Below are 27063 nucleotides of genomic sequence, written 5' to 3' on the forward strand. Positions count from 1 at the left end.
CGGTGGCCGTTGGGGATATAAGACCGGACGAAGAAGATCTGTTGCGTATTGGGTTTTTTTTTGTTGTGTGTGTGTGTGGTCGATCTGGGTTGCAGAGGGTTGATGTTCTGGTGTAGTTGATCTCATTTTGGCCTATATACACTTGATCTAAACGGCTCTGATCAAGCAAGTGTGAAAATCAACGGTTCATATCGCATCATGTTTACATTTCTCTAAATTAATATTTTTAATTCAGATACTTCCAATAATCATAACTACACAATGTACTTTATTAGTGAATGCTAATCTTGAATTTCATTTTGTGAATTATTTTTGAAATTCTAAATTCTAGACAAATATTACAACTTGTTCTCAAATAAATCTTTACGACAAATATTTATTTCCAAAATATCAATTTCAATCTCAATATTACATATTGCACACAATATGTTTTAATCGCTTGTATTGCACAAAAATCATTATATCTAATGTTTTGATAAAAAAGGAAATTAATCATATAAATATGTATACCTTTTAACATCAATAGGAAAAGTTTATTATGACGTTGGTCATATGTGTTGATCAAAACTCGTATGTAACAAATTTAGCATATTGATCCTTGTTTTGACCTAAATTAATGTGATCCATTCACCATACATGTATTTATCTTTGAATTTATTTACTAATAGTTCAAAGATAATAATCGAAATTTAAAATTTTTGAAATAATAGTTGAAGTTTGACAATTAGAGGATGTTGTCATAAACTATATTCGTGGCTTGAACTCACAATGAAAAATACTTTTCAAAGTTTTATTTCAATAATGTGGGATTCGAAAATGAAACAAAATGCAAGGTTGAGCATCGTTACTAATAGCATCATATGTTTTAATATCATCATATAACATATGTTATTAGATAATATAGCTTTTTAAAATAAAATAGAATGCACGCAATTGAGTTAGCTCAAACCCACAAAATAGTATCCAAAGTTATAAGAGATACTTTTGATTCAACTTTATTTGACTCATGTAGTTTGTGTCATTCTCTTTAAAAATGTAATTTGTTTACTTGCTTATTTTGAAGTTCATTGAAGAAATAAAAAGACACTAAAAAATGTTCTAGCTAAAACAATCAAAATACGTGTGGACCGATGGTTTGAATTTACATGCCATACATTACAAGATTCTCTTACAAGATTGATATTTGGTGATCGCTCCAAAATGTTCTTACTTCATCTTGATTCTTGATGGTTCAAGCAGTGCTACCTGAACGCAGAACGTTGTGGTATGCTAGTCCTTGGGTACGCCGTGTGTTGGAATAATTAGTTAATTTTAATAAATTATTTATGATGAATACTATAATAAATAGATAATCACACATAATCTTAATTCTAATAGCAAATTTTATACGTCTACCCCTTATTGCTTTTTGAACAGAAAACTAAAGAAGGATAAAAGCCTAAAATGTCTCACTATGTATCAAAAAAGGAAAACAAAAAAAGATAAAAAAAAAAAAGTCAAGCATCGTACAGATGCAAATCTTTACCAAAAAAAAAAAAGGGTATCACAAATATTTACCTTATTCTATGTACTTTTACCATGATGACTGACTATTTTTTGTCTTAATTATTGTTAACGGTATTAATATCGGTGTTAGTGTCATGTAGTGGACTAAATTAAATGAATGATTGTGATTTGTAAGTTATAGTTGGTTCACATGTATCTTGGTGCATACAAGAACTTTCGATATATCTTGTGGTCGAAAAGGTTATTAAACCAACTATTATTAGATCAGGCAGAAGCTAGCTCCAATACAGGTTAAGAGCAAACTCATTATTCGACTACAATTAAAAAGCTGAAAAGAAATCTAAAAAATTACGTCAAAAAAAAAAAGTGGACAAACCAACACTTCGGTAACTATTTGAGAATTCGGCAACAAGATTGGCATGTCTCTTATTTTCAACAGGTTGTTGAGCGGGAGTTTGTTCTTAATGGTGGCCTATGAATTTTCGAGCAGGTATTGGCGACGACGCCATATGACTTTCTGTAACGGCTAGCTAACAGATGCCAACCCCGCGGTTTCATGGGCACGATCTCATCTGTGTGGGAAATTTGAGAACCGTCTGAGAATTCGACAACAACATGATGAATATGTCTTTAACTTTTAAAAGGAGGCTGATTGGGAGTTCGTTCTAAATACTGGCCCGTGGTTTTTCGGCAAGCACGAATTGGCGATGGGGCCATATGATGGATTCGTTGCTGCTGCATGCATCGGTGCCAATCAAATCCATACTTGTTTTAGTGGAGTTTTTGGACTTGTTTCCATGTTTATTCACAGTCGGTGTTGTGGCTCTCATTAAAGTACACTAGGTGAAGTGATTGATCTGAATAACCCTACAATTAAGCGAGGCACTTATGTTAAAGTCATGATTTGGGCATTCAATCTCAGATCTTGTGAAATAAGCATACCTGCCTCAAAATTTCGAGTTCGTTTCTATGGCTGAAGATGTGGTTCAACACAAATTATACGAACATATGATTGTGGTTTGTCATATTTGTGGCCTCCTGGAGCATCCATCTATTGGTTGTTGCGGCCCTCCGATGATAAAAGTTATAAGGGTTGAAGATAGCTTCCTTAACTTTAGCCCTCGCCCTAACCCTAATGCTAGGATTTCCAATTTTTCAGGTGGCAGTAGTTCATCAGGTTCCATAGTCAACCTTTTTACTGCTCAGCCAAAGGGTTTTACTTAGGGCTAGGCATAAAAAACCAAAATCCTGAACTCGTATCGATCTCGTCCTGAAATATGACGGGATGAGACTAGATTTAGATATAATAACACTAGAAAAATAGCTGCCTTGCTAGCAAGTTAGTTTGACAAGTTCCCATCTCCATCTTTATGTGATGTGCGATCTTCATTGGTGGTTCACGCTTCAAACTCTTAGGTCAGTGAACCGATCATAGGGAAGAAGAGAACATGTACTCCTCTTACTTTGATTCAGCATAGTAAGCGTTCTAAGATTGATGGTGGTGATGACATTGATTGAAAATGAGGAAGTGAACCTAGGTTTCGATCCAAAACTCTCTGCAAGACTGTCAATAAGGTGATTATTGTCTCAACCTGTAAGAAAACTAAAGATGGTCGACCTCAGCTCCAAGGAGGAAGAAGCCCAAGGGGTGATGTCACTACAAAAAACAATCGCATTGGCTTCTCCAGTTTGCTTCAGCAACCCAATGTTGTCTCCAAAACTTGACTTTTCGCTTCGACAAAATTTCGCAGTCGCAAAATTTGAGTGATCAAGCCTCGTCGTAAGCATGCTGCCAAGACAGAAAATCAAGGAAAGGTTTAAATGGGGAACTTAGTGGTTCCGGCAGTTGTACAGCAAGAGGAGAAACATGATGTTGCGGAAGAACCTGCTAGTATGGCGCAAGATGTTGGACAGGTGCCACTTCTAGCACTTGAGTGATATCATTTTGCATTTGAATAAGTCAGGGGAGATTTGGTTTCGTTTTGGTTCATCCCCCACATACTCTGGTTAGTTAGCTATTATCTTTAGTTTCTTTGTTTTGTTATCGTTTTGATGAATTGTTACAACATTTCGATGGCAATGTTTAACTTGCATTGTGGTTTTAGACCAATATGGTCACCTAAAATGACTCAATTTTGTCGTAGCCCTCTGAATGAGCTATCTAGTTTGTAACGATTTAACGAACAACCAAAATCGTTGAATAAGTCAATATGACCTTCAAAAATCCACAAAGGGCTAATATTGAATCGTCTCACCATGTTTTTGCTACGTGTAGTTATATTGCAAAGAACCCAACAAAACAATTGCATCAGAGCAAGTCTGAAGTTCCGCACGCATATGGTGTACGCCATTTTCCCGTCTCAAATCAAGCTATTAATAGTTGTCATGAAGTGGATTAGCGAAAGTAACGGTGCACTGTATATAGTACATCTATGTTGCACGGACACTTTACATGGGTGAAGTGTCAGAGTGTCCGACACTCCCGACAGGCCGACACGCGCATAACACGACAAAAAACGTGTCCGACACGCCATGTGGCATGTCTAAAAAAGTTGACTTTTCTGACACCACTACCAAAAGAAAGGCTTTAGCCGACGAAAATAAAAAAACCAGGCCGACGAATTATTTTTTCGTCGGCTAACGTGGACTTTAGCCAACAAAATTTTCCTTCGTCGGCTAATTTAAATTTTAGTCGGCTATGATCAACTTTAGCCAACGAAATTAAAATTTCGTCGGCTAAATAATTTTTTTCGTCGGCTATAGTCTGTGAACTTTAGCCGACAAAAATATAAAAGTTTAGCCGATGAAATTTTAATATACAACTTGTTGCGTTCCATTGATTTGAAACTATTTTCAGTTGAAGGTCCGGCCAAAATATGTAATTTAGACGGTCCAATGACCTTTTCCGTGCGTTTAGGGGTTTGACTTACGGGATTAACCGTCCGGATCGAGCCCTTAACCTTGTCGGATCAAGTTGAATTTTTTCCCATACATGTATTTTATCATGATGGTCAGAACTGACGGTCGGATTTTCGTTTCTCAAGTTTAATCATCACAATCACAACATGCCTACTAATGTTGTATAACTTGTTTATCGAGTGTTTAAATAAATGTTCCGTTTCAAAAACAAACTATACGTAGAACTTTCAAACGCCAAAAAGTCGTGAAATAAGATATGACCAGCATGGTGAAATACGTCTACGGTAGAAAAATCACGGTATTCCGGTAAAGTCTCGGTGCCGATAGTTGCGGTCAATGCAATTTTCCATTCTTTCTCCCTATGGGTAGCCCTATATTCAGTGGTTACTTTTCGTAAAATTTTTATACGACTTGTTGCGTCTCATCGATTTGAAACTATTTTCAGTTGAAGGTCCGGCCAAAATACGTAAATTTAGACGGTCCAATGACCTTTTCCATGCGTTTAGGGGTTTGACTTACGAGATTGACCGTCCGGATCGAGCCCTTAACCTTGTCGGATCAAGTTGAATTTTTTCCCATACATGTATTTTATCATGATGGTCAGATCTGACGGTTGGATTTTCGTTTCTCAAGTTTGATCATCACAATCATAATGTGCCGAATGTATAAAAAGTAATATAGCCGACGACATTATTGAAAATTCGTCGGCTATAGTTAATAAAATAAAAGAAAACAAATAAATTGAAAATATTAAATAAAAAGTACTATAGCCGACGAATTTCAAAGGTTTAGCCGACGAGATTCACAGGTTTAGCTGACGAATTTCAAAGGTTTAGCCGACGAAATTTTTATTTTGTCGGCTAAAGAATTTTGTCGGCTAAAGGTATAGGGTATATAATTAAACCCAGCGCTCGACAGCCTCCACAGCGCTCCAAAAAACCCTAAAAAACCCACCACCACCTCCTCCGCCTCCTCGAGCCCTCACCGCGCTTCACAGCCTCCACCGCCTCCTAAGTTTGGCCCAATCTGCCTCCTTCCGCCCTCTCCCTCTCCCTCTTCCACAATACGAACACAGTCGACCAGTCGACCACCACCTCGTCAAACCGGATTCCGCCTCGTCTCTGTCTTCTGCAACTCCAACGTCCAAGCATCCAAGCCGCACTGTTCAAGTCGCACCGTCCAAGTCGCCGGTCGCCGTTGATTTGAGGTACGCACATCAATTCTTGAATTTTGTGAATTTTATGAATATTGATTCATTCCGACTCAACTGGAACCTTCTTGACTGTTCAAGTATGAATTGTAAGAAGTGTGGTTTCTTAATTGTACTAGAGTACATAACTACATATGATGTTTTTCAATATATGGATTTGATATTGCAATAGGCATTAGTTATAGATTGGAGTTGGTTTACTGAATAAACGAAAAGTTGGTTACTGAATAGATTGGCATTAGCATTTAGCAATGGTGTGTTGCAGGCAGCCAGCCACAATTGTTGATCAACAAGATATGATTTTGAAGCATGAAGTTTATTTCAATGTTATTATCTTTTGATCTTGCAAGACTAGCTAGTGTACTTTGATCTTTCAACTTGAGTCTTTGGATATATTTTATGTTTGGTGATTTGTTTGAATTTCATTGTTTGAGTATTTACTAGGAATGGATGACAATATATAATGTTATGTTGATTGCAATATATGTTCTATATATAGGATGAATAATGACATGGATACAAGTTTTTTTTTCAAAAGGCTTACGCCTTACGCCTTACGCCTTACGCCTCAAGGCAAGCGCCTTGGTGAGGCTCTCGCGCCATTGCCTCGGCTACGCCTTAACCTTTTAAAATATTGATTCAAATTAATATTTTAAACAGGATGAGCGGTAATTTTAGATTGACGAAGGGTTCGAAGGGCCAAAGGTCCGAATCGTCTGAGGGAACCTCTAGCAACCCTCAAACGTCATTTCGAGGCCCCATGACAGCCAGACGTGCGACCCTTCTGGAGACGGCGCAGAGGCAGCCGAGCGTTTCCCATTCCTTGAGGCAGCCGGAGGTGCCCTTTTCATCGAGGCAGCCGGGCGTCCCTCATTCCTCGAGGCAGCTATGGCCTCAGACCCAGACGGAAGTGTCTGCACCTCGTATGTCTGAGATACACCGGGCGCCCACTTCGGATCCTACTGCTTCGGATGGTGGGTCATCTGGGGTACAGATGCCGCCGCCTCATCTGTTCCTTCCGTGGATGATACCGGCCTTACCTGCAGTCGATGGCTCAAGGACGCCGATTTATCCATTGCCCCCGCCAGTGGCTCCATCAGCGGCGTACCGGTTCGTGCCTTTTGATACGTCTCTTATTTCCGCGAGGGTATCATCATCGGTGACAGAGACAGAATCCGTTGCGTCCGCCGCATCGCCCTCAGGTAATGAAAGATGAATGATTTGTTTTCTTATAATTAATAATAAAGAGTCTCTGATTTTAATAATCAATTTGGTTTATCATGTGATAGGCACCGTCGAAGCGAAGCCGACAAAGAAGAAGAGAGGCCCCGTCACAAGGAAGACTCTCGAGAAGACCGTCAATACCTCAAGGAGAATTGTCATGGATACTGACGGGGATGACCACATAGTATCGGGCGGGACGTCGAGGACGTACTCTGGCCGCGTGGGAGTGCTCATTAGGGATAGAGTCCCTATGTTGTGGTCAGACTGGGGCGAGATCCAGCAGGAGGTTAAGGACATAGTCCACAACGCGATGTCGGTGAGTTTACAAAATGCCTCAATAATATTATGTATTACATTGTTGATTTCTCGAAAAACTAAACCAATAAACGGTTAAATGCAGGTGTGGTTTAACGTTCCCGAGCACGTGAAGAACAGCTGGGCGGACGTTGTGCATGGGGGAAGGTACGTTGAGAAGTTAATGAAAAAACAAAATTGTATGTGATATTAATAATATTTCTAATATTTTTGTTGTATCTATAGGTACAAGGAGTGGAAGAACGAGTTGCGAACCCACTGGACTACGCACGGGAATACACGTTCTGGTACCCCTACTGAGTTACAGTACATGGAGTACGAGTGGCGTTGGCTTCTGGCATCAGAATTCAACAACCCTCATAAACAGGTATTTAAAAAAATTAATTAGTTAATTTGTCATTAAGTACGTCCGTTTTAAAATATTTTACTAATAATTTATTTTTTTCTTTGAAAGCCATTTCCCGGGCGAACGCTCAGAATCGACAACGCAACATAAGGAACCATCATGCCGGTTCTAGACCGTTCGCTGTCTTCATGGACGAGGCGGCCAGGGAACATCCAGAAATCAACCGGTATGTCTATACGTACGAGAAGGCATATCCTGACGCCCAGGAGGATATTGTAAGTCATCTTACGTTTTTAAATTTTTAATTTTACTTATATATATGTCAAAATGTTAATTAATCATTTTTTCCTATCCAATTAGGCGAAGGTGAGGGAGGCTAGTGACGAGGTGATGAGTGCTATAGTGAGGCATGGACGGACACGCAGGAGGAAGAGATGTCTGAAACCATGTCACGGATCAACACTTCGGATCCGAGGGTTGGGGCGAGGATCATGGGCACAGCCTTCCCACCGCGAGGAAACAACTTCTACTGCCGGGGTCTAGGAAAACTGGCAGAAATGCGGGTAACCTACTGATGAAAACTGGCAGAAATACAGGTGACTATGCCTCGCCTCCTATTAGATCCAACCCGAACTCTGCAGACTGGGCATTTTTAAAACGAATGGCCCAGGGGAAAAACATTTAATAACGTTAGAGTGAGTGGACAAAAATAAATTAATAAATAAAATATTTATGTTTCCCCAAATCAATTTCTAAGGAAAAATCGAATGCATGCCGCAAGCGATAAAACTTTTATCTCATAACATATCGAGTCTCTCAGACTCTATAGTATATGTATGTATTTACACACGTCCATGCTCCCTATATAAATTCACGGGTCTATATAGGGCTACTACGCTCGCGTCCAACGCTCATGTCACGCCTTAATGCGGTGCTACACTACGCCATTAAGGTGGACAAACGGGTGTATAAATATGTGTCCATACCCCCTATGTGAATTAAACACTCATATAGGGCTACTACGCTCACGTCCAACGCTCACGTCACACCATAATGCGGCTATATGCTACGCCATTAAGGTGGACAGACACATATGGCTATCTAGCATTTATATACATACTCTCTCATAAATGCATATTTATATCTACCGAAAATGGGATTTTCGGTAACTCTCCAAGAGAAATAAAAATCGTCAAATTAAAATCACGTCAAAATATTCCGCAACATTTATTGTTCAACCATGAACTATAGCATGCATTTATTTAAAATAAACGTCCACTCACAAATTTGGCCTAAGCCTGGTGTCGATCTGGGGCCTCGTCTGCTCGAGCCTCCTCACGTCCTGTTCCAAATATAATATTAATTTCCCACTAAAAATCCAATAATTAAACAAAATGGGCAAAATTAAACGTGAGTCTCCCACACACTCATCATTGCCCAACTTCGCCATTTTTAAGGCAATATGGCTCAAACTTCACCGAACATACCGGTAGCCGTAAATACAACCTCCCCCAAAATACGACTTAAATCCTACGGCCGGATTCTACATTATTTAACCGCCAAAATACTAAACTTCGGAAAATCACAAACCTATCCAAAACTCATCCAAAAATTCCATAATTCACTTCAATAAACTCCCCTTAGTATTCCACATTTAAAACCCTAAAAATCTCCCAAACAGCGGCGCCGCCGCCGGCAGTGGCGGCCGGAGGCCGATTCCGGCGACCTCCAATGCCTATGAAATTTTGATAAAATAATCCTCTCATCATACTGTCAAGGTTCTAAAAAACGCTAGGCGCTAGTCGGGCGGACAGCCAGCGCCTAGTGCCCAGAGGATTAATCGGGCGCCTAGGCGGTTTTTTATTTTCTATAAATTTTATTTATTTAATTAAAATAATTATATAAATACAATTTATAAAAAGCATTATTATGTTCTAAAATAGCAAAAATACTTCAAAAATAGACAAAATGTTCAACAACAATGTTCTTAGAAATTATAAAAAAAACAATTTGAAAGAAACAAATTAGATTCTTGCTAGCCTATGCCTCAAATTCTTCTTCTCCATATCCCTCTTGCACTTCTTCTGTGTCGGTCTCAAACTCAAAGTCTATTTCATCTTCTTCCTCTTCATCCGATACAAAATCATCCTCATGAAGTTCTCTTTTCTTGAAGTGTAGAACTTCTCCGAGGCTCTAAACCACTACCCACTCCCAAATCATCTCCAACCATTTCACTATTAAGATCCGACTCAACATCTTCATCACCACCATCAACAATCCATCCTTGTGCCACAGTTGCTTCACTAGCAAGTAGTACATCCACATTCTTCTCTTTCTCTCTTCTTTTCTTGTTCATAATCCTTGCATTGAATTGGACATACACTAGATTGTTCAACCTTGTTGTATCTAGTCTATTCCTTTTCTTTGTATGTATCTACATTAGGGAAAAAGAATTAATTGATAAACTATATTGCTACTTGTTTGTATGAGTGCATAACTAAATAAAATAAGTACTTACCCCCTCAAAAGTACTCCAATTTCTTTCACATCTGGATGAACTTGTGGTCAAACCAAGTAGTCTTTTAGCCATTCTTTGCAAAAGCGGTACTTGGTTTCCATAAATACTCCACCAACCAACTATACAATATTAAAAACAAGCAACATTTATGAATTAGCAAAAACTATAAAAGCAAAAATAACAAAAGAATTACAAATGAATTAGTAAGTATTTCTTACCCGGATTATAATTTTCATTATCTTGTGCGCATCCCGCCTTAGCCAAAGCTCTACCAAATACACCCTCTTTCTTCAAATACTTGTGCAATTCTACATTTGTCACCTTACTTTGAGTTTCAATGTCATCGGGAAATTAAAGAATGTCTAAACACAAGTAAGAAACCCTTCCATGACAATATCATCATTTCCAATGCTTGGATCGGCATATGTGTAGTAAGGATTCAAGATGTAGCCTGCTAAATGCAAAGGAGAATCAAGTCGATCCCGGTATTTCCCATCAATAATGTCTATGATTGGACGATAGTGAGTTTCTTGATCTTTGAATGCCTTTTTAACCTCCTCCTTTGCTCTAAGTATTTCTCCATACACAAAGCCCATTGATGGCTTTCTATCCCCATCAACAAGGCGAAGCACCTTGACTAAAGGGGCAAACACTTTCAAGCAAAGACTAGCTCTATTCCAAAAAGCAGCACTCAAAGCAATATTCCCCGCCGCTTCCCTTTTACACTCTTTCCATGTTTGCTTTCATTCCATTCATCACTAGTAATCATACCTCTCAAGTCATTCTTCTTCTCCATCAAGCTTTGCAAAGTGAGAAAAGCGGTTGCAAATCTTGTGACTCCCTGCCTCACTATGTCTCTTTTCTTTGTGAACTTTCTCATCATTGCCAAAGTCTTGTGATATGCATAAATGTAGATGGTGAAAGTCTTTGCCTTCTCAATTACTCCTTTGAATCTAGGTTGAGTGTCAATTCCTTGAAGCATAAGATTGATGGTGTGAGTTGCACAAGAAATCCAAAATATGTTTGGCCTTTTCAACTTCAATAAATCTTTTGCCGCCATGTTATTTGAAGCATTGTCCGTCACAACTTGAACCACATTTTGTGGCCCAATTTCTTCAATACACTTGTCCACATATTCAAAAATATATGCCCCGGTGTGTGACTCATCCGATGCCTCCTTAGAAGAAAGAAAAGTTGTGCCTTCCGCACAATTGACACACAAATTCATGATACTTCTTATTTTTCGATCGCTCCAAGCATCGGTCATGATAGAGCAACCATTCAAAACCTACTCTTCTTCTTGCTTCTTCAATAAACCTTTAGTTCTCTCTACTTCATCCTTCAATAATGGCTCCCTTAATTGGTATTGGCTTGGAGGTTTGTAACCCGGGCCAAATTGACCAACCGCTTCCACAAACCTCTTGAAGCTATCATTATCAATAGCATGAAAAGGGATCCCGGCTTCATACACCCATCTAGCCAAATATTGATGCACATTTTTTGTTCTTTCCTTGAAAAGTGCATCATTAATATTTTATTGCCTCATCTTCCCACTTCCATGCATTGAGAAGTCAGGGTCGATAGCAGATGCATAACGGTCCATAGGTCCAAGATTACGCCGCTTTCTTCCTCCACTCACACTATCATCTTCATCTTCTTCAATGATAACTTCTTCCCTCACTTCTAAATCATGCACATACTTTTGTCTCTTCTTAATTCTTCCTTCCTCAATAGCTTTCTTGCATCTTGCCTTTTGATCATCCGAAGAATTCCTACATGCGGTGACATTCCCCTTGATGTTGGCAACATGTTGTTTGAGTCGATGTATTCCACCACTCACTAGTTTTCCACACAACTTACACTTTAACTTATCTACATTTGTAGCATCCGCCAACTCTGCAAATTCCCAACCCATATCACTTGAGTTGCGTATCAATGCCGCAGTCGTCTCCGACATTGCATTAGATGCCGAAGAAGAAGTAGTTCCAGCCATTTTTCTGTATGTGTAAATAACTAAATAATGTAATCACAACTCATTAACCTCATAATTCACCAAAATTGGCAGAATAACACATCTCATATAGTCATATTCCAAAATTGCAATTCCAAAGATAACAAACCACTTAAACAGATGTATTGATTCACAAAATCATATATTCACAAATCACAACTCACTGAACTCACTGCATCATGCATTCATGCCAAAATTGGCAGAACATTCGAACAAGCTAATTAGTTAATCAAGTAAACATTTAAACAAGATCTCCAAAATTGCATAATCTTATCTGTTATCTAAAAAAAGAACCCAGAAAAGTACCCTTTTTCTTTTCTTCTGCCGAGAACGAACTTGAAAAAAATTGAGAACCCTTCAACACCTGGAAACCTACAACTGAAAAGTGAGAACCCATAATTAGTTTGAACTCATTGAACTAATTGATGTAAAGATTGAGTGAAGAACTAAAGATTGAAAAAAAAGAGTACCTTGCCTGAAAAGATCGAGAGAGACTGAGAGAGAGAGAGGTTGTGCGCTGCCGTGATGGGGTGTTGTGCGCCAGCGAGCGGCCAGGCGACCGGATATGGATGGCCGGAGAGGCAAGCGCGGCCGCGCGGAGGAGATCGAGAGGCAGGCTTTATGGAGTTTCTGCGTTTTTAGAGTAGAGAAAGAGACAGAGGCGTTGTATGTCTCTGTCTTCGTGATTTTAGTCTTAGATAGGTTACAACAAAAAAAAACTATAATCGGGCCAGGAAAAAAAAAAAAAAAAATTAGGCCGCCCAGCCCGCCTAGGCGACCGTCTTTTGCGTCGGCGCCCAGCTTCAACGATTTGGGCAAAATCGGAACGGTCCCTTGCCGCCCAGCGCCTAGGCGGCCCTAGGCGGCGTTTTTTAGAACCTTGCATACTGTACAACTTTCCTAACTAGCACAAACCCAAAATCCAAGCCTAGCTATGCCAATCGAGCAAAAATATCAAAATCGCCCTAGAACTTCCACCTCAAATTTCTCCTTACCTGAAGCAAACCGGAGTGAGTCCTTTTAGGGCAAGGCAGTTGGGTTGGAGACCTACAAAACTGTACCAAGCTTGCCCGAATTGGTGGCCGGAGGAGGGAGTTCCGGCGAGTGAAGCAACACGGCAATCGCACCTTTCGGGGGAGAGCGCTCCTTCACGGCGGCGCTAGGGCGGCTATCACAGACCTATAATGGAAGCTGGGTCGGAGGGCAACCGAACAGGACCGGTGCGGCAGTCCCAGGCGGCCGGACGGCGGCGGACGAGCGGCCGGAATGTTGGACAGCGGGTGGACTCGGGGGAGAGGAAACCAGGAAGAAAAAGAGAGAAGAGAAGAGTGGGTTTTGGGCCTCCACCCAAACCGGTCCAAGCCTATAATATACCCAACTCCACTAAAAATAAATACACCCCAAAATAATACCCTAATAAAAATTACATTTTACTAGCTAAAATTTACCATTTTTACCGTCGTCATAATTTTCTCCTACGAATAACTCTCCGAAATAATCGTCCCCCGAAACCCCTCTAGGGACCAATTAAACTATAACTTCATTGACGGAGACGGTAAAATTCTTATTATAAATCAAGGTAGTAACTAAGGTAAAAATTTAAGGGTCAGGATCTGACATATTCGTCGGCCATAGTATTTTTAATTTTTTTTTATAAGGTTTAGCCGACAAATTATGGCATGTTTCGTCGGCTAAACCCTTCTAAAGCCGACAAAACAGACTATATTTCGTCGGCTATAGTTATTTTTTTTAATTTTTTATTACATACTTTAGCCGACGAATATCTTAAATGTTTCGTCGGCTAAAGTCTCAGACTATGGTCGACGAAACATTTAAGATATTCGTCGGCTAAATTCTGGGACAATAGCCGACGACGTCTTCTAGTTTCGTCGGCTAAATACTGGGATAATAGCCGACGACGTCTTCTAGTTTCGTCGGCTAAAGTAATTGCCGACGACTCTTTCCCGACGAAACCATAACTGACGAAGGCTCGTCGCTAAGATCTTAGTCGACGAATTAAGCTAACAGGCCGACGAAACTTTTTCGTCGGCTAAAGGAAGTTTCGTCGGCTAAAGTGCTTGTCCTGGTAGTGCACGTTGACCGGCCAGACATCTATTTATGACACGCGACGTTAGCTTTTCTCACTTAAAAAATAAATAAATAAATAACTAAATAGGCGCAGTAAATGTCTGTTGCGTGGTCGCACACAAACAAAGAGAGGAAAGTCAAGAAACGACACAAACAAAGAAAAGGACGAAGAAAATGTTGCCTATTCAATCTCTTCACTCCGTCGACATCGACTTTGCTGACAATTGTCGGCGGTCTCAAGCTCCTCTGGGTTGCTAAGGTCAGTCTTCCTTTCCTTAATCTCTCCCCATTCGATCTCTTCTAAGTACTAAATAATCATTGTTTCACTTGTTCTTAATTGGTTAACCATTCAATTGCAGTTGATAGCCTATAGCTCTCTTCCTCCAGCCATGGACATGTAAGTTATATTGAAGATTCAAGTCTGTTTGTATCTAGCTGATAGTCTCTTCGCTGAAAAAAATCGCGTTAATCTTTCCAAGGTCAGACTTTTTTTTCATTTTCTGATTAGTGATTATTGAGATTATTAGTAATTAATCGATAGGTTCCTTATTTCCTGCATAATTATATAAAATTTTGTGTATAATTATATTTTAGTATCTTTTTTATTTATTAAAAATACATAAATATATAATTCTGTTTGCCGTGTCGGAAACTCAGTTTTTAAGTTTTGCCGTGTCACCGTGTCGCGTCGTGTTGTATCGCTGTGTCTGTGTCCATGCAACTTAGGAGTATATCATTGGCTCCCTGGTACGTTCTTATGGCCTGGGGAAGAATGTTTTTAGTTACTAAATTATCTATCGATCGATACTCGTTTATAAAAATTCATGTAAATCTTAGCTAGAATTTTGTTTGCAATTATTAGGAACTTTTGATCGAGCTTAATTTACGTTGACACCAAAATATCAATTATTGCTCTCGCTCACACTTATACACGTCGTACCAAAAACGAGTGGGGAACAGATGGTGTGGGAAATCGCAGGAAACTTATGGCAAACCTTCACATGCAAAACATTTTTCTTCTTTCTCCTTCTTTCACTTGTTCTACATGTTCCTCGCTCCATCTTCTCATGATAAAAAGTTTTACGATGAAATGGATGTTATTGACGAAAAGCTAAAAACAGAACCTCACTCATTTTCGCTTACAAAGCAAAACCCTAAACGGATCCTAAGAACATGCCCTTGTTCTCAAAAGAGGTCTACTCTCATTCGTATCTCTAAAACCCAATCCGAGTCAAATTCCGTAATCCGACGAATCAACGGATAAGATACCATCCACGTGTCCGTTCAAGAAGCAGCACACTCCTATAAAAAGAGCCTTCACGTATACTTCGGTGCAAACCAAGAAGTTGAAGCCCTTTCAATAACAATGACTTCGTGTGATCTGGGTGACCGGAGCTCCGATATCCGGGAACCCTTCATCTCCACCGCGAAGTTATCCACGGTGGAGAACAAAAAGGAGAAGCTATGCATAGACGACATGCTCCAAAAGTATTGCGGCGAGTTCGGGCCGTGGCAGCGTTGGCACTTCGTGCTGACCAGTTTGGCTTGGGCTCTCGAGGCGTTTCACACCATGGTCATGATCTTTGCGGACCGTGAACCAAGTTGGAGGTGTCTTGACGGCCATTCGGGCTGTGATCCGACAGCCCCGAGCGTCTGTGGGTTTGCTCCGGGCTCGTGGGAGTGGCTGGGCGGTCCGGTGAGCTCGACGGTGGCGGAATGGGGTCTGGTTTGTGAAGAGAAGTATAAGGTCGGGTTGGCGCAGGCCTTGTTCTTCGGCGGCTGTATGATTGGTCAGTTTTTTTCCTACTCTTTTATTTCTCTCGTTTTAGTGTTAATTAGTAATGATTTGTTATTTCCGAAAGTGCATCAACCATTCAAATTCCTTCTCTGGTTTGCTCCCGAGAAACGAAATCCCTTCATATTCATGCAAACAAAACAAGCACCAGATTCATTACTAGTTAAAAAAATGTATTATAGGATGAGCTATAAGATAAACATAGGTAGACAGACACTAGTGTACAAAGGAGTTGCGTTTTTGGACCAGCTTGCGCTTGATAGCAAGTTTGGAAATGATAAGATTTAACATGTGGGAGGACTGGAGGAGGATGAAGACAATGAGCAAGTATAGAATATATTTTTAGATATAGTTTAGCCAGAAACCAATTGAAGTTGAGGGCATGCATCTAGCTATGGACTGATTTTTTGAGATGTGGGTGAGATGGGGTTTGAACATATCTTTTTAATTAGAAAGGTCTTTCTAACCATATATGCGCATTATTTACCATTCCTAATCAAGTAATGTATAACAGTGACCAAAACAATTACATTATTAACTCTCAAAATTTCCACTAAACTATTTTATAATCTAGAGAGTTCGAATTTGACAACCTCATATAGTAAAACAATATGGAATTCATGGTAAATCTTTTTCCAAAATTGTGGGCCAAAATTAACTTGATTGATGAAGACATTTAATACTATAGTTATGACACTTTAGAATTACCGGTTAATTTAGAGGGAGAGTAACTTAAGGATGAGATCATGAGTCGTACGTGTAGCGGCTAAGTTTTTATTTATTTTTGGTTAAGTAGCTTATTTTTCTTTAATTACACAATTACATATGTTTATTTTTTTATTTTTTTATCATTTATTCTTCAAAAAAAATAAAAAAATTAGCTGACTACCCTCTACACTAAATTAGTAATCAAGTCATATGTAGATATTTGACTTCATTTTTTCCTTATTTCTGCTACCTGAAAAAAAAAATAAAAAAAAATAATAATAATTGAAAGGAGCACACAGTCTGTATGTGTACACTACTTGCATAATCACTTACTGGTCATTATTTGAATCAATTCTACCTTTTGGTTGCTCGCCTGAAACTTCCCCATTCTAGAATTTATCCCATCTTTATCATGGCAAATACTCAAAAGAGTCAAATTACTCAAATAACATGCATGTTTATAAATTATAATGACTGATGTAAAGCCAGGAGCTAGTATCTTCAAAAGGAATATACTTCTACTAGCCGGCCGGCAGAAACCAAGTATTTTTGTTTTTCCAGAAGCTGGAGATATTAAGTCTATGAAAGCAAAAGCATGACTAAATTAAGGTCAACATATGCGCGCGGGTGCTTTTGGCAAAGGATGAGCCCAGATTTATGTCTTTACATATTATACAAGCAGCAAAGCACGGCTTTGTCTTTGTCTTTGCTGCTGAAATGCTTGCCGCATTGTGACGTGAGAAGTTCGATTCACTCAAGGCTTATTATGTGACCACCAGTTAAACGGGTTGCAGAAGCAACAGGTCTGATCGAGCTCTCACGTGTTGTTCTCTCCCTTGAACATGTAGTGCATGATCATCATTTTGCCTTGGGGATTATTCCAGATCAGTTACAACGATCAAGTCTGTCGATCAAGTTTGATTCTATCAGGCTTAAAACGTTATTCCCTTTGTTTTAACAAACTGAATCAAACTGAAAGATGCTGTTGATGCTTCTTTCCTTTTTCAAAACAGACTAAAGATGTCGAGGACCATGCCAGCAGCTAGCTAGCTTATATATGCTGCTGCTCATGATGCTTCTTCCCTTTTTCAAAACTGACTAAACATGTCCAGGACCAGTAGCTATCTTCTTTACAGCTTAAAAATGGTTTTCCATTCCAGTTTATCTGTAAAGGAGGACTTGTGTACATCTTTCTGTTTTTCCCTTTTGACACTTTAATAACAGCATATGCTTGTCAGATAAGCCTCGATGCGGTTATGACCAGCTGAAGTAAAAGCTGGTGCGCATTTTAATAATTCCATCCATTATCTGGTTTTCAATTTCCCTTCTATTTCTTTGGAGAGGTGCTAAATTAGTCATGGATACGTGTACGTAGCATGCATCCCGTTTTCCTTATCTTCAGAAAATGTCCGTCAGTCTGTGTGTGCCCAACTCATTGGCTTAACCATAGGTAGACACCCCATCAAGGCATCAATCAGTTCTCAACTAGACATGGCATGCTTGGCCATCTCGGAGCTATGATGCTCTGAATTCTTCGAGGGAAAGGGAGGATGACACATGGTTCTCAAGACATGCCACTAATCCATATATACTTGCTCAGTACTTGTGATCATTGTGGAGGAAAATTGTAGCACAATTTATCACAGGACGCAACTACAAATTGGCTAGTCGCTTACCCAGCTCATTTATAAATAGTTTTTTTTTTATGAGAAAAACTAATTACAAACAAGAACCCTTTATACCCGATATTGAGCTAGTGAAGACAACCTATGCCATTCTTCACTGTTCCATTCTTTAAACTGCTCATTTCTTTTGATATTTATAAATAAAAATTGTCTAGCAGAAGTGTTGGATCAAATATCTTAAAGAATATGTGTAAGATGATAATAAACGATTCAATTTTGCTATGTTGTGAAAGCATTTCCTATGATGTTCACCAATACTTATGCTATATCACTTTTTAACTTTCAGGTGCTGGAGTTTTTGGTCATTTTTCAGACTCATTCCTTGGAAGAAAAGGCTCTTTAACGGCAGTATGCTTATTAAACACCATCTTTGGTGTCTTAACGGCATTCTCCCCAAACTACTGGGGGTACGTCCTCCTCCGTCTCCTCACCGGCTTCAGCACTGGCGGCGTCGGACTCTGCGCTTTTGTCCTCGCAACCGAGCCTGTAGGCCCCACAAAGCGTGGGGCGGCAGGAATGTCCACATTCTACTTCTTCTCAACCGGCATCGCATTGCTTGCAGGCATAGCTTTCATTTACCCATCATGGCGTGAACTCTACATTGCCTCCTCGATCCCCTCCTTCCTCTTCCTCGTCGCAGTCCTTCCCTTCCTCTCAGAGTCTCCGAGGTGGTACCTTGTACGAGGCAAAGTAAACGAGGCCACAAAACTCATGCGTGCTATTGCCAAGTCAAATGGAAACCACCTCCCCAGTGGAGTTGTCCTATCCCTAGACGAAGATGCAAACGATACAGATCACCACCATGAAACTTGCGTGAGCTCCAACGACAAAGAAGCCATAAGTGGTTCCCTCATTGATGTGATTAAGTCACCAACGACTAGAATTCGGTTGTTTCTAGCGGTTACAATAACCTTCTTGTGCTCCGTTGTGTACTACGGCCTGAGCTTGAACGTTGTCAACCTCGACACCAACCTCTACCTCAATGTACTGCTCAATGCGGTGGCAGAAATGCCAGCATTTGCAATCACGGCGATATTGCTTGATAGGTACGGAAGGAAGCCACTGGCCATTGGAACGCTGTGGTTTAGTGGAATTTTCTGCTTTGTTGGGAGCTTGATGAAGAGCGTTGGGATTTGGAAAGTTGTGAGAATGGTGTGTGGGATTTTAGGGATATTTGGAATGGCGGGGACTTATAATTTGTTGTTTATTTACACGACTGAGTTGTTTCCTACCGTGGTTAGGAATGCGGCTCTTGGTTGTGCGACACAGGCGGCGCAAATGGGAGCTATTCTTGCACCATTCGTGGTGGTTTTGGGGGGCGGTTTACCATTTTCTGTGTTTGCAGCTTGTGGGATTGCGGGGGGAGTGTTTGCATTTTATCTACCGGAGACGTTGAATAGGCCTTTGTATGATACGATGGCTGGGATGGAGGATGGGGAGAGTACTCCTAGCACTGCTACTATTTGTACAAGTACTGTATGAAACTTAGGATGTTCAGTTAAGAAATAGAATAATAATACTCTTAAGATTCACCTACATAATTTTCTTTCTTCCTATATATCTTTCCAGTTCTGATTTTGACATATCGGTGTATGCGCTTGTTGAGCCATAAATTCAGGTATTATGTTACATTACAATCATAAAGTAATTAACCCCAATTTTCAGAAGGAAATTTCCATTAGAATTTATCAAACCAACCAAACTACAGCTTAACCATTTGGTATAGTGCCTCCCTTATTACTGTGATATTGTCATAATGATAGTAGTGTTATTGAACTCAGTGACTCGTGGTACATGGATATACAAGATGTTGTAGAAATGTCCCTTAATATTAGTGCCTCCCTTCTTTGTTTGTTCCCATACAGTTTAAAGTTTCTGAAGAAATGCCTTGAGAACTAATCTGAGGTTTTGAAAGCCATTACTAGAACTTCACTTACATCGTTACTTACTAACTACTGTGTAATGTTGCATATGTAAATGGAGACTCAATTAGTCCAAAGGTAGCTCCGTTTGACACCATCTTTATATAAATGTACCCATACTTTGCCAGAGAACTTGTGCATGTTAATTACTTGGAAGGCTGATGGAAGCGAGTACACTACTCGTCGTATCTACAAGGTCTGAAGATGCTTTTGAATTCATGTCGGGGAAAGAAAATAGATGATTTTCAAGAAGAAATTAGTTGGGGAAAAGAAAGCAAGTTTCATAGAGGATGAATAAGTGTTATTTGGCAAATGAGTGTGTAATCAAACAAAAGTCCATCTGTGCATATCCAAAATCTGGGCATCTGCTTGTATAAAAAAATTTAAAAAATCTAAGCATGCCTTATCACATGGATCCTAGTGTTACAATGTATATGTATAGTTCAGGGATCCAAACTCATTTAGACAACAAATCAACAATATAGGGACCCCAAATCAGTGGGTTGTGAGAAAAAAAAAAACCCTAACCTAAATAAAGAAGAGAGAAAAATACCATAGGCAATGGATAATCTATAAAAGAAGATCTCAAATACTCTGTTGACAACTTTTAATACCACTATAGCACTGCATCCAGCAGGTTAGCAAAAGAGGCCGTCTACCATATACACTTGCTATGACCTAGTCATAAACCAAATTACCTTTGCCAGCAATCTATACAGGTGAGCCTAACTAATGTATGGTGAAAAGTTCAAAATTTTCACTCACATCTCCTCCCTAGATTTGACGATTCATTGGGCAAACGTCAATACCGTTAGAGAGTTCAAAATGAATATGCATGGCTACACTCAACTCTCGCCAATGACGCAAGGAATGCATGTTGAAAATGAATACACATGACTACACTCAACTCTCGCCAATGGCGCAAGGAATGCATGGAGGACTTTTAACTTCATCTTTCGGGGTGATGAGGTGCAAGCAATGGTCATGGAAGGTGTGCCCACACGGTAGAACAGCAACCATTGGTGCAATAGGTGGCACAGAAACAGGGCCTTCTGGTGTGAAGGCAAGATCCCTCTTGCATATCAAGCATTTGTGCCCAATCAGTTGAGTTTCATCATCAGCTGCAAAAGAAAAGACTTTTTATCATCATCATATAAGGCTAATCCTTGATTCCTTATAAGACCTATCAAATTTAATAGAACTCCAACACCAGCATACATTGCAAATGAAGGCTCAGGGATTTTGAGCCTTCGAGGTTAAATTAATATATGGTGTTAGAATTCACTTAGTTAGTATTACAAAAGAAACTCTGATCATAAACAATTCCATTAGACCTGAGCCAAATCAATTTTTGAAAGTCTATACACGTCTGAGCATAAAAATCTTGGCAAAACTGGGGATGAAAGATCTTGTTCGATCATGGGATATTCCTACACTCCTATAAACTCAAAAGAAGAATCATATGTTTACTCATTTCAGGTGACTGAACAGAAAATATTATGTGGGAATGAAAAAAAAAAAAACAACTGAAACAAAGGAATCATCTGAACTCCAATGCATAGCTTCAGAAAAGGACCTAACATGTCTTTTTAAAAACATGGATGGAGAGCTTAACTACGACTATAAATGGGTCTAATGTCAAATTCTTGATATTCTCAAACAACAACATTTTTAGATTCCCAGAAAGTAGCCATATAAGAACTGTAAGGTAAGTATAATAGATACGAAGTAGAATAGGTAGGAAGTAGATTCTTGAAATGTAAAGGCTTATTTATAGATGAAATAGACACACCATTCCATTTTATATGAAATACTGGATCAGTCTGGCGTTGAGGTGGCAGAGGTCGAACGTTAACTTTTTGTGTGACTGGTTCTGTAGTGGGGGGTGCAGTTGAGGAAGGTGGAGCAATACATTTCCGTGGAACTGGGGAAGCAGTCTGAGATTGGGGAAGAAGTGCTGATGGAACACTAAAGTTTGATGAGAGTGATGAAGCAATTTGAGATCTGGGTGGCAAAGCAGTCCGAGGTTTTTGTGGAAGGGGTGAACTTCTCAAGGATTTTGGTGGCAGTGGTCGACCAATTGTGTGTTGTGATGGAAGTGAAGAAGCATTTTGGGGCTGCAGTGGCCAAGAGGGACAATTCTGGGATAAAGTTGGGGGTGATGTAGTATTGGCGATGGGTAGGAGAGATGGAACAGTCATATATGAAAATGGGAGTGATGTAGTAGTTTGGGCTTGAGGTAAGAGGAAGTGAGCCATCTGAGCTTGGTGTTGAAGTAATTCATTCCCTCTGGATTTGGTTGGTATATAAGAAGTTGTGGTTGGTAATGAGGGTATACTCATGGCTTGGGTCTGAATAGAAGAAGTATGGGATAGGGATGGAAGTGATGAAATGTCGACTTGAGGTGCAAGAGATGTAGTCTGGGACAGGGATTGGATAAATGGAATGCTTTTAGCTTGGAGTGGGAGTGAGGGATAAGTTTGGGATAGCGATGAGAGTGATGGAATACTTCTGACTTGGGGTGGGAGAGATGAAGCAGTCCAGGGTGAGGGTGGCAATAATGGAGCACTTCTGGCTTGGAGTGGGCGAGAGGGAGCATCCCGGATCAGGGATGAGAGACCTTTAACTTCGGGGGGAAGAACAGACCTCATCTGGGATTGGGGTTTGTTCAGTGTGGTGCTTTTGGCCTGGTGTAGGAGAGAGGGAGAAGTGCGATCTCGACTTGCAAAAGAAGCATCATGGGATGAAACTTTGAGTGAAGAAACTTCCGGGAATGGAGCTTCTACAGACAGACCAGTCGAAGATTGAGTTCTTCTTGTCTTACTGGCTTCAGCATGTGAAGTAGCTGTGAGTGTTTCTGCTGCAGCCCTCTTAACAGATGTTCCAAAAAGAGCTGTAGAAGGTTGAACAGCCCTATTAAATTTGGTGTTTGGCATTTCTTGACCTGAAATGGGCAATTACAAGGATAGCAAGAAATTTTAAAAGGTGTTAATCTTAGCATGTCTAGACACAATAATTTTATAAAGTAATTACCGGTTATCACAGATCCAGGAAGGTTTGTAGAAGAAAGAAGAGCACTAGCGACTTCAGATTGATGAGGATTACCTGCAACCACCATTTCCCACCATTATACAAGATTACTAGCTTCCTGACAGAAAGCCAGCCTGTATCCTAGACTAAAACAAGTTCTGCATCAATATCGGAATAATAAACAGTGTCCATATGTGATGCTATTCTGAGTAAAATATAAAGTTGAACTCTGGCATTATCATCACTGTTGTTCACATCATCATTTTCCTCTGTTTTCATTCCTTTGTATATCAATTGGCTATAAAGGAACTAGGAAACAAACTGATTGTAATATGTCTAATAATGCTTTGTGTATGAAACAGCTGCTCACTTGATCACTATGTTTGGCTAAGGTACTGATTTAGGATTTTTATATTTTTACCATAAGTCAAAGAGTAATATTATTTTCAAAGAAAGCATATATAAGTTGTCATCATGAATCAAGTCCACAAAAGACAGTGTTCTCTCTTCTCTCCCAAAAAAATTAAGGAAAAAAAAAACACTGTGACACCCATGAAAGGAGGAAATCGGTCATATAAAGTAGGCATTGCAGAAAATAAAGGTGGAATGACCATACTAGCTAGCTGGCTGAACCTGAATTCTTCTGGAAAAAGACCTCTTTCAGCAACGTGTGCAGCAACACCCTCATTAGCTGTGAAAAGCTTCCCTAAAGAGAGTTGCAGAGTGAGTCAACGGGAAAGCTACAGAAACTGTAAAGTTTATCAAAAATCTACTATTGGACATAAGCATCTGAAAATTGTTGTAACCAAAGTCAGATAAAATGGTTTGCACACATTCAATTTCTAATACAAAAATTTCTTTATATCTTATAACAAACATAATAAAATACCAGATAGATATATCAGGCATGATGACTTATTGATTTAAAAAAAAAAATGAGCTCAGAAAACATATGTATTCAATTTGAATACTGTGTCCACTATTCCCTTATACCCACCAAAGGGTTCTGAAATCATATATGATCGATGAAGCTTCTGAAAGGTTACCCAATATGAAGAGGGGTGCACTAAATACAAAACCATAATTTCAATTACAGTCAATCATATCAATTCATTTAGAGATCGATATATTCGATTATCAAGTAAGATTTAAAAGAGCGATAAACTGTATAATCAACATGAAGTTGTCCTCTCATTGCCTATAATTCCTATAATGCTTTCCTCGTTCACACTGATGAGTCTCGCCTCACATGGATGAATTAACAACTGTTAGATCTATGTAGCATCAGCATGAATCAGCCGACTTGTGTACAATCTCATCAAGATTCCAGCATTGAAATAAAAAAAAAAGAGTTGGAAGACATAAGGTTTGTACTTTTTATTTGCCTACTATTACAAGCTTTTGTAGAAGCAATGAAGTGCTTCTTTATTTACTTGATAACTATATGCTTTGAACAAGAAAAGAACAATTTATATCTGATGTGGAATATATTTCTCTAAGTTAGGTTATAAATGCATCTTACTAAACACAAGTACACAATCAGTCATCCAGAATACAATGAAAGCACTTCAGTTCTAAATTACAGTGACCACCACTTGTCCCAAGCATGCTTTTCTTATGCAAATTGCATACACAAATTCCAAAACCAGGCTAACTAACTCAATGAATAGTGACAACTGACAAGAGCAGATGCCAAGCATGGTCTCACATTAAGTAAAAGCATGTATGGGATGCATCCCACCAAGAAGATACATTCTCTTCCAAGACATAGTGGCAGGAAACGTAACCTACTGGCCAAATCATGATCATGAGTTCATGACTTCAATCCACTAGATAAAGCCAAAGTGTATAAATTTGGAGGCAGGAAATCTAAGATACTTTTCACAGAAGCCTAACTGTAGTGGCCAAACGATTTCATAAGACACCAAAAGGATCCCATCCAATAAGAACATCAGTATGTAACAGAATTAAACTTTTGAACCCTCTGAAACTTTGGTACCTAACACTTGTTTTTCTATCTACAAGAGCTCTTTTGTAGGAAGTGACAGCTATGTCAGTGATAAGAATGTAGAAATTACCAGCTAGAAGAGAAACTTTTGAACCCTCTGAAACATATGCAACTTCCATTTTCTAGAATATCTGATGACAAGAGGAGAGCACAATAATAATATAAAACTTACCAGATTGATTGTGCATGGAAGTGTTTCTTGTGCCTGATTCCATTTGATGCTTCTGTGATTGGTCAGACAGTGGTAGAGAAGTACTCATATTCAACCACGATGACAACGACAACTCATTCACCTTGCTCAATCCAGAATCAGGCAGCCTAGCTAGCCTATTATCAAATGGTAGAATAGGAACAGCTGGGTAGCTCTGAGTACCGTTATTAGCATCAAAATAAAAGGATCTTTCGTCGCAGTTCCCTTCAACATTTATGTTTCCCGGCACAAGAAATTGCTGCTGTTTCTCAATTTGCTGCATCTGTGCAAAAAAAAAAGAAAGATGGATTCAGTTTGGACCTAGATCTACCATCATATATGTAATTTTCTTATTATAAAAAGAAACTTTGTTACTCACACTGTTCTGAGCAGAAGAAAATCTGGTCGGTACGTCAGGGGAAAGGTGCAAACTTCTGTTGGTGTTTTGACTGTGAAATATGTTCAATCGAGGAAGGACATCCCTTTCAGAGTCGAAACCAACATTTCTTACCGATAAATCATTTGGCTTGCACCCAATTCCAAGGGTTAGGCAGCTCCCATCTAATGTGGGCCATGACATAGGGGTGATATCTCCATCACTAGTGAAGTTATCAATTAGCTGAGGCCTGCTCGTATTACTATCTAAATCTCCATGCTGCTGAATACTATTTACGGCTGCAGCTGAACCTGTAGCAGATACCAATTCCCTATCAACATAAGGGTTTTGAAGATCGCAGATTTTGGAGGAAGCATCGATCACACTATGAGGAGTCACTGAATAACCAAAGTCAGTATTCCCTTCACAAAAGAGAAAATCTGAATCTGAAATTGGTAAAAGACCCTTCCCGTATACAGAACTATCGGCAGGCACAGGATTCTGAGAGTTACTGGATGTAGTGAAATCGTTCATCAAATTAAGTGGCATTTTCTTAGCATAAGGGTTAGACATTCCTTCTGTCCCAGGAAGAGGAAAACATGGCACTAGCGGATCTGGCACAGTTCTACGATCAGCTCCAACAGTATTAGTACTGTTAACAGGCCCCCTGAACGTAGCAGCTTCATTTTTTTCAATTTCATCAAACCATTGTAATAGTGAAGGAGATCCGGGGGGATTGTCTCCATGCCTCGATTTATCATTTGCCATTACTACAGTTAGCACTGAATACAATCAAGTGAGAAGAAGCACTAAAACTCAAACAAGCCATCTTTAATTCGAGATAACGAAACAACGTGTAATAATTTCAGAGTATGGACTACCAAATAAACTGTCGAATCAACACTGTGGAGCTTGAAATTAACCAGAATCTAAGAACTATAGACATTGGTAATACTACAGAACCACGAAACAAGAATAACAAAAGAGGTCTTTAGAAAAACAAGATCAAAGCATGCCAAGATAGTTGATCAACCAGGAACTTACACACTTAATAGTCAATACAACATCCAACAGAGTGCATAACAGAATCAAAAAAAGAAGATAGCATGCAACTCACAAACCCATGGAAATTCGTGATCTGAAATCAACAAAATATGATCTCAAGCCCGAATCTAACTGAAAAACAAAAACGAACAAAACCTGACCTATTGT

General features: G+C 39.4%; 3 protein-coding genes and 1 pseudogene across 4 annotated transcripts; 1 reads left to right on the top strand and 3 right to left on the bottom strand.

Moving 5' to 3' along the window:
- Positions 1-9449: 9449 nt before the first annotated feature.
- Positions 9450-11566, bottom strand: LOC101308490 (annotated as a pseudogene; the record flags this gene model as incomplete). Its single annotated transcript, XR_185110.1, has 3 exons — positions 9450-9954; positions 10039-10157; positions 10257-11566. The product of XR_185110.1 is annotated as an uncharacterized LOC101308490 (transcript).
- On the bottom strand, positions 11045-12665 carry LOC101296684. The gene is made up of 3 exons (XM_004303178.1): positions 12520-12665; positions 12356-12427; positions 11045-12035 (listed from the first exon to the last, which is right to left on the bottom strand). The coding sequence occupies exon 3, from the start codon at positions 12029-12031 to the stop codon at positions 11573-11575; it is 459 nt and encodes a 152-aa protein (XP_004303226.1). The 5' UTR covers positions 12032-12035; positions 12356-12427; positions 12520-12665; the 3' UTR covers positions 11045-11572.
- A 2777-nt stretch (positions 12666-15442) lies between these two features.
- LOC101296978 (organic cation/carnitine transporter 4-like) lies at positions 15443-19992 on the top strand. Its single transcript, XM_004303179.1, has 2 exons — positions 15443-15927; positions 18612-19992. The coding sequence occupies exons 1-2, from the start codon at positions 15504-15506 to the stop codon at positions 19805-19807; spliced, it is 1620 nt and encodes a 539-aa protein (XP_004303227.1). The 5' UTR covers positions 15443-15503; the 3' UTR covers positions 19808-19992.
- Positions 19993-21150: 1158 nt separating this feature from the next.
- Positions 21151-26619, bottom strand: LOC101308787. The gene is made up of 6 exons (XM_004305423.1): positions 25855-26619; positions 25458-25758; positions 23894-23983; positions 23281-23352; positions 22040-23191; positions 21151-21368 (listed from the first exon to the last, which is right to left on the bottom strand). Exons 1-6 carry the CDS (start codon positions 26617-26619, stop codon positions 21151-21153), a joined length of 2598 nt encoding a protein of 865 aa, XP_004305471.1.
- Between the last annotated feature and the right edge of the window lie 444 nt (positions 26620-27063).

Source organism: Fragaria vesca, linkage group LG6 (assembly GCF_000184155.1).
Source record: "Fragaria vesca subsp. vesca linkage group LG6, FraVesHawaii_1.0, whole genome shotgun sequence".
In the NCBI taxonomy this organism is placed as follows: domain Eukaryota; kingdom Viridiplantae; phylum Streptophyta; class Magnoliopsida; order Rosales; family Rosaceae; genus Fragaria; species Fragaria vesca.